Genomic DNA, 8,009 nt, shown 5'->3' with positions numbered 1-8,009 from the left:
ATCAATGGAATAGAACCTAGAGTCCGGACTGTTGACAAGAGTGCCAAGACAACTCAATAGGGGGAAGAATAATTTTTTCAAAATATGGTGCTGGGACACAAGTGGATGTTCACAATCAAAAATATAAAATTGGACCCTTATTTTATACCATATACAAAAATTAACTCAAAATGGATCAAAGACCTAGATTTAAGAGCTAAAACTATAGAACTCCTTAAGAAATCACAGGGGAAGAGCTTCCTGACATTGTATTAGGCAATGATTTCTTGGATATGACAGCAAAAGCACAGGCAACAAAAGAAGAAATAGATAAATTGGAATACAACAAAATCAAAAACTTCTGTGCATCAAAGGACAGTTAACAGAGTGAAAAGGCAACCTACAGAATGGGAGGAAATATTTGTAAATCGTATATCTGATAACGGGTTAATCCATAATATATAAGGAACTTCTACAACTCAGCAACAAAAAAACATATAACCTGGTTAAAAAGTGGGCAAACTACTTGAATAGACATTTCTCCAAAGAAGATATACAAATGACCAACAAGCCTATGAAAGATGCTCAACATCATGAATCATTAGGAAAATGCAAACCAAACCACAATGAGATATCACCTCACACCCACTAGGATGGCTTCTATTAAAAAAAAGGCCAGCCCTGGTGGCCTAGTGGTTAAGTTCCGTGTGCTCCACATTGGTGGACGAGGTTCGGTTCCCAGGCACAGACCCACACCACTTATCTATCAGTGGCCATGCTATTGGCGGCAGCTCACATACAAAATAGAGGAAGATTGGCAACAGATGGTAGCAGCTCAGGGCGAATCTTCCTCAGCAAAAAGAGGAGGATTGGCAACAGATGTTAGCTCAGGGTGAATCTTCCTCAGCATACACACAAAAAACCCCCCAAAAAAACCCAAAATCCAGAAAATAACAAATGTTGGCAAGGATGTGGAGAAATTGGAACCCTTGTACACTGTTGATGGGAAGGTAAAATTATACAGCTGCTATGGAAAACAGTATGGCAGTTCCTCAAAAATTAAAAACAGAAGTACCACATGATTCAAGTATTCCACTTCTGGGTATATATCCAAAAGAATTGAAAGCAGGGTCCCGAAGAGGTATTTGTTCTCCCATGTTCATAGCAGCATTCTTCACAATAGCCAAGAGGCAGAAGCCACCCAAGTGTCCATCGATGGATGCACAGATAAATAATACGTGGTATACACATACAAGGGAATATTACTCAGTTATAGAAAGGAATGAAATTCTGACACATGGGTGAATCTTGAGGACATTATGCTAAGTGAAATAAGTCACAAAAAGACAAATACTATATGATCCCACTGATATTCGGTACCTAGAGGAGTTAAATTCATAGAGACAGAAAGAGGAATGATGGTTGCCAGGGGCCAAGGGGAGGAGGAAATGGGGTAATGTTACCTAACAGGAATAGAGTTTCAGTTTTACAGGATGAAAAAGTTCTGGAGACTGGTTGCACAACAAAATGAATATACTCAACATTACTGAACTGTACATGTAAAAATAGTTAAGACAGTAAATTTCTATATAGTGTGTATTTTACCACAATTTTTAAAATGACCATCAAAAATCAGTTAACTACGTTTACAGAAATGCTTGATGGTGAGATATCATCATTTATCAGATTTGAGACAATTTTTCTCTGTAACTCTTGACTTCTGTGCCCACCTGGCTGCTCATAAATTAACCTGATAGCTGTCATTTAAACTTATCAGTATGTGCGAGGCTTTTCCATATATAATTCTCAACAATGTTTCTGGTGAGCAAACTAAAGCTCAGCAAGGTTCAGTGACATTTCCCAAGGCTGTATGAGGAATGGAGCTATCATTGGGTTCCTAAAACCTGGGTTCTTCTCCACAAAGCCTCATGTCCCTCAAGCTAGCTTTATCTTAATAACCACTTGGGGTACCTCAAAAATTCAGATCCCCCTTAGAGATGAGCAATTCTCTAGATTTTGATGAATGTTGAATGTGTGGATCCTGGAATGAGTAAATTAACCAAGAGATAAATGAAAACAGGAGTTGAATAAATTGACAGACTAATGGAGCCTCGGAGAGGGTGGGGTCTGGAAAAGAAGGAAGAACAGGAGGAGAGCCAAGGAGGAGAATTACATTCTGTGCTTACCAGAACTCTTACAGTCTACCCTGCACTGAGGTCAGAGACCGCTGGGGACAGTCCAGGGGCCTGGAGCAGTTGCCAGCCTGGAGAGAGGCCAATCCAGACGCAGCTGCGTGCTCCCAGCAGCAAAGGAGGCTCAGGCAAGACGCCCTAAGGAGGGAGGGGTGACAGGGGCACTGGTGGGTTTGTGTGTAGGGGAGGGGCCTATCTTTCTTTAGAAAGATCACTCTGGCTTCTGTGGGGAAGGTGACGTGAAGGGGAAGAAATTGGAGGAGGGAAGACCTGACCCTAAACAGAGCCAAGGGAATTGAATTCCAGAAAGGTTTTCGGAGGGACCCTTGCAAGGTCTTGTGGATTAACTGCACGTGGGGATGGTGAGGGAGAGGAAGGGGTCTCTGTTCTCAACTTGTAGGTACTTCAGTGACAGAGCCCAAAGGAACAGATCTTTAATAAGTAGGGTTGAGGGGTGAGGAGCAGCCATGAACAGAGAAGGGGGCCGTCACTTTTGCCGGTCCCTCCCATGACTCTAAGTGCTTGTCTGGTTGGCTGCTCCAACATGGGGGATTTTTATGTTATCCCTCAGGCCCAAGGGTCCTTGCATTTGTTTTTTGAGGGGTAAGGTAGCGATCTGGTGCATTAGCCTAGAGAGAGCTGAGGAGGCCAGAGTCACGAAGGGAAATGGCTATTAGAGAACAGGAAATGGCTTTCAGAGAACAGGGAAAGAAAAAGCCTGAGCAAGCAAAGCTGTTAAAAATCACCACTCTCCGCTTCTGTATCATTTAACCAAACACCAGCCTGTGTGTTCTGTCACTTGATTCTCACGCTGCTCTGGAGAACTCAGCGGAGCTGGGTCACTGCCTTCCCCAGGTTAACAGGGGTTCTAAGCTGGCATGGGAGCCCAGGGGATCCGGGATGTAATGGCAGAGCACTTGCTGGACAAGGATGAGGGCACTGTGTATCTCTGGCCCTTTTCCGGGGAGCCGGGCATCGACGTGAACTATTTCATTACTTTTCTCAGGTAAAGTCCAGAAACAGGGAGATCTTAAGCCAAGTCCAGAGAAAAGGTGAGAGCACAGGCATCTCCTCCGACTTGGGAAGACTCCCCCAGCGCCCATCTACTAACCCCAGATCCCTTCTGAGCCCTCCAAGCCTGGGGTGAGGGAGCCCCCTTTGCCAACTTTCTCTGCCTCGGCCTCAGGGAGCCTCAGGACCCCAGCAGAGAAGGAAGAGGGTCTGCCCCATCCTTCACTGAGGAGATGGGGAGACTGAGGCAGGGGGTGAAGCAGTTACCCTGCATGGAGCTCTCTTTCCTCAGGCCTTGGTGTCCCTAACCACAGCTCCCTCTGCAGGGACAGAAAGACATGGCCTGGAAATTGATACCACTTCTGCTGCTTCTGGCCTGGACAGCCTCCACATCCAGCGCCCGGGACAGGACAGACCTGCTCAACGTCTGCATGGACGCCAAGCACCACAAGGCAAAGCCGGGCCCTGAGGACAAGCTGCACGACCAGGTGAGGATGGAACGGGGTTCCAGTTGGGGGCCGGTTCTGACAGGGAAGAGGAAGTCAGGGCAGTGAGGGAAGAGTTGAAGGGTCAGACACCCCCAATCCTTATTGCTGTGGGAGAAGATGAAGGTGGGGGGGAGTGGTGGAGGTGATTTTAGACGTGGCCTCCTCAGAAAAGGATACCAGGTCACCAATAACATGGAACAATCATTTCCTGAGCAGCTACTAGGTGTCATGTGTTTTCTGTATGCGATTTCGTATTTCCAGTGGTCCTTTGATGTAGGTAGATGATACTCTCCTCCACATGACACAGTTGAGGAAACTGAGGCCCAGAGAAGCACATGGACACAGAGGAATGGGACATGACCACCCCTTGTGGTGGGGAAGGGGTAGGACTGGGTGGGTCCTCCAGGGGTTTGGAAGGTGAGAGACCGTGGGGGAGGATCGCTCTTCCTGCCTTCACTCTGTGCAGTCCCATGGAGGGCCGAGGGCAGAAGAGGAGAAGGCCCTTCTGACTGTGATACAGGGTGTGGGAGCTGTCCATTCATACATTCTGTAAAAAGGTACGCCAGTTGGTTGCAACCCTCATAGACTGAATGTCTCCTTTTCATGAAAATATTGTTCAGACTCTCTTTTCTATCCTGGAATGAAATTCAAAGCTAATAGAACCTATATGTGCATTTAATTTAAAAACATCAACATAACTCTCTATCTGTAATACAAAGGAGAAGCAAAAAGAAAGTAATTTATAATAAAATCATATACATTTCAACATGTCAGTTCTCTGGTATGACCACATTAGAAATCATTAGGAAATAGCATGTTTGCTTTATTCACAAAATCACTATGAATGGGGCAGCCACAAATGACGATGGATACAGGTGTAATCGACTGACAATTTAAATGCTATAAGATACTCTAAGCAGTGTTGCCATGGAGGATAGAATTTTCTAAAATAGTGAAGAACTCCAATAAAACAAAACAAAAAACTTAGTACTATCCTCCTTTTCATGGTATTTGCAGTCTTGGAAAACCCATTCTATATTAAAAACTTGCTAAAATTTGGTATGTCTATTGGTAAGATGGAGTTTGATTTAGCTTTAGGAAATCATTAAGTAGGTCTTTCATTTACTTTTTTTTCCTTCTTTTTCTCTCCAAAGCCCCCCCAGTACATAGTTGTATATTTTTGTTGTGGGTCCTTCTAATTGTGGCATGTGGGATGCCGCCTCAGCATGACCTGATGAGCGGTGCCATGTCCACGCCCAAGATTGGAACCATGAAACCCTTGGCCCCTGAAGCGGAGTGCACAAACTTAACCACTTGGCCACGGGGCCAGCCCCTCATTTACTTTTCTCAGCAAACATTTTTGTGGGCCTGCTATGTGTCTGGCACTGACCCAGTACTGGGGACACAGATCCTAATAACTGCTGAGAATAAAGCTCTTCAACATGCAGTATTGCATAGCTTGTTTCTTTTCTCTTTTGCTCAAAATGTCACCTTCCAGTGAGGCTTTTCACAACCACCCTATTTAAAATGTCAACCATCATCCCATACTCCACATTCCCATTCCTGGCTGTAATTTTTTCCATATAGCTGATCATGTCCTGACACACCATATTTTTTCTCTTTTAGTTTCTTACTGTCTGTCTCTCCTGATCAGAATGTAAGTCCCATGAACACATATTTCTGTCTGTTTTGTTCTCTGCTGTAATCTCAGCATCTAGGACAGTGATTGACATAGAATTGGTACTCAATAATTATTTTTTTAATGAATAAACAAATTAAAGAAATTTTTATAAAATGCTAAGGGCTGAATAAATGATGGCTACTGTTCCCCCAAGACAGGGTTTCCTCCTAGGCTCCCACAACCCTCTGTTCACACTGTGGTAATTGAGTCTCTCCCCAGACAGGAGTTCCTGGAGGCCAAGGACAGAGGGGTGCTCACAGCAAGTGTTCCTAGGACAACCTACCTTGGGCAGGAGAGCAAGAACCAAATGGGGGGAGGCTAGAGGTGGCAGAAGGCTGTGGTGGGGGAGGACCTAGTCCTGCGTCTTGCCCTCCCAGTGCAGTCCCTGGAAAAAGAACGCCTGCTGCTCGGTCAACACCAGCCGGGAGCTGCACAAGGACACCTCCCTCCTGTACAACTTTAACTGGGACCACTGCGGCAAGATGGAGCCCGCCTGCAAGCGCCACTTCATCCAGGACACCTGCCTCTATGAGTGCTCCCCCAACCTGGGGCCCTGGATCCAGCAGGTACGCGTGTCTCCCTCACCCCAGCCCAGCAGGCTGCCTTCCAGCTCAGTTAAGGCTGCACATGCCAACATCCCTGGCTGAGAGGAGCCCTCCCTCCCCACCTCCCATCCAGGTGGACCAGAGCTGGCGCAAAGAGCGTTTCCTGGACGTGCCCCTGTGCAAAGAGGACTGTGAGAGCTGGTGGGAGGCCTGCCGCACCTCCTACACTTGCAAGAGCAACTGGCACAAGGGCTGGGACTGGACCTCAGGTGGGGGTTTGGCGGTGGGGAGATGGAGGCGGGGTTTGGAAAACAGGGAGGGGGGGCGTTTGAGGATTTGGGGTTGGGTGTGGATTTCTGGGAGTGGCCAGAAATGAGCTTTGGGCCCAGGGGCTGAATGTCTGCACCCACCCTCTGTCCCCCTGCAGGGTCTAACAAGTGTCCAGCTGAGGCCACCTGCCGCACATTTGAGTCCTACTTCCCCACGCCTGCTGCCCTGTGTGAGGAACTCTGGAGTCACTCCTACAAGGTCAGCAACTACCGCCGAGGGAGTGGCCGCTGCATCCAGATGTGGTTCGACCCGGCCCAGGGCAACCCCAACGAGGAGGTGGCGAGGTTCTATGCCTTGGCCATGACTGCTGGGGCCATGTCCCATGGGATGGGGCCTCTCCTGCTCAGCCTGGCCCTGATGCCGCAGCTCTGGCTCCTTGGCTGAGCCCAGCCCTCCACAGACATCCCCTCTGCCTGTCCCCAGCTTTGATGACCAGGCTAGGCTCAGCTCAGCTCCTAAGCATGCCTTCATCCACTACCCATCCCTCTGTCATCCAGTTCCTGCTCCATGGCGGGGTTCGGGGGTTCTCTGACAGCCAGTTCCAATAAAAAGAACAACACAACCACGTCTGATGAATTATTTTGGTTGTGAGTTTGTGGGTGGGTAGAGGACAGATTCCATAGCTTTTGGATTCCTTCACATTAGAGAAATGAGATCTTGATTTCAGTCTCAGCTCTGCTACTGTGTGTGTGAAAGTGAAATAGTTGCTTGACTGCCCAAACCTTAGTTTCCTCCTTAATCAAATGGGGACAATAATCCTTCCTTCCCTCAGGGTTGTGAAATATAAAGGAGCTGTTGCCTAGAAAGTGTGTGAGCCCAGTGCCTGCACATAATAGTGCTCAGGGATTCTGCTGCTCTGGTAGCCCCAGATGAGCCAGGTCCAGGGCTTCATTATTTCTACTGTACCTCCCCTACCCCCAGCCTTGTCTGCCTGGCTCTGGGCTCAGCTCTGCAGTGGAGAACCTGGGGATGGGAGTCCAGGGAAGGCTCTGGATTGCCGGGGCAGGGGGCGGGGAGCGAAAAAAATTCACACACCATGTGGATTGAAGGGGCAGAGTTGGGGCTCCGGACCCTCAGAGGAGGAAGAGAGCCAATTAGGGAGAGCAGTCTGGGAGGTTCCTGGAAAGGAAGTACTCAAGAGCCTTGAACTGGTCCAGCACTGCTGTGTTGGAGATGCAGCTGGAAGAGGGGTGGGAACTTCTATGGGCTTCCCAGGGGCAGGAGCCCAGCCTCTCCTCTGGCACCTTTGTCCCCTCCTGGCACTGGTAGATGTGCCTATCCTGGAGGGTTGTTCCGTCTTCGCACAGCCCCCAGGAGCTGGGCCTGAGTTGACCTCTGGGTCTCCTGCTTCTCCACTTCCCCTGGGTGAGTCTTTGTCTCCACGTTCGGGAAGGAACACCAAGTGCGTGGGTCATCTTTCCAGGACTAGAACCCAGGTGTGAAGACTCCTAGTCCAGGTCTCTCCTCGTGGCACCGCAGTGCCCATTCATGCCACACTCACCTTTCCTCACACCAAGAGGAGACTGATGGGGGAAGTCAGGTGCAGACTGGAGGACGAGTTATGCGGTTTCTGCAGGGACCTGGAGACACTGTTGGGTGTGTGGAAGGGGCTCTTAGTCATTATATTTATCTAGTCTGGAAGGCCCCACAGAGCCCTCTCCACATCCTAGGCTTTGCTTCAGCTGAGTTAAGCCAATGCATGTTTGAAATAGAGGAAGAAGCTCGCCAGGACTGACCCAGACACAGGTTCAATTCAGCGAAGTGAAAGTTCCCTCCCAGATTA

The 8,009-nt window shown here is 48.3% G+C and overlaps 1 protein-coding gene across 9 annotated transcripts; it reads left to right on the top strand.

Annotated features, from left to right (window-relative positions):
* The first annotated feature begins 2,092 nt into the window (after positions 1-2,092).
* On the top strand, positions 2,093-6,788 carry LOC100066065 (folate receptor beta). 9 transcript variants are annotated; one of them, XM_005612053.4, is made up of 6 exons: positions 2,108-2,299; positions 3,178-3,223; positions 3,509-3,670; positions 5,729-5,917; positions 6,030-6,165; positions 6,324-6,788. In XM_005612053.4, the coding sequence occupies exons 3-6, from the start codon at positions 3,521-3,523 to the stop codon at positions 6,608-6,610; spliced, it is 762 nt and encodes a 253-aa protein (XP_005612110.1). In that variant the 5' UTR covers positions 2,108-2,299; positions 3,178-3,223; positions 3,509-3,520; the 3' UTR covers positions 6,611-6,788. The 9 variants fall into 9 exon arrangements, with proteins under 9 accessions (XP_070130575.1, XP_005612110.1, XP_070130574.1 ...); XM_070274473.1 differs by having other exon boundaries at positions 2,160-2,299; positions 3,475-3,670; XM_005612054.4 differs by lacking the exon at positions 2,108-2,299 and adding an exon at positions 2,312-2,504.
* The last annotated feature ends 1,221 nt before the right edge of the window (positions 6,789-8,009 follow it).

The sequence above is a fragment of the Equus caballus genome, chromosome 7, assembly GCF_041296265.1.
Source record: "Equus caballus isolate H_3958 breed thoroughbred chromosome 7, TB-T2T, whole genome shotgun sequence".
NCBI classification, from domain to species: domain Eukaryota; kingdom Metazoa; phylum Chordata; class Mammalia; order Perissodactyla; family Equidae; genus Equus; species Equus caballus.
Note: the sequence above shows the minus strand (reverse complement) of the source record. Positions and strands in the feature narration are given on the sequence as shown.

Bases quoted from the DNA above. Each gene is read 5' to 3' on its own strand.
- LOC100066065 (XM_070274474.1), top strand. From the start codon at position 3,521: ATGGCCTGGAAATTGATACCACTTCTGCTGCTTCTGGCCTGGACAGCC. The intron at 3,671-5,728 runs GTGAGGATGGAA...TTGCCCTCCCAG, and splicing joins AGGACAAGCTGCACGACCAG to TGCAGTCCCTGGAAAAAGAA. The intron at 5,918-6,029 runs GTACGCGTGTCT...CCTCCCATCCAG, and splicing joins TGGGGCCCTGGATCCAGCAG to GTGGACCAGAGCTGGCGCAA.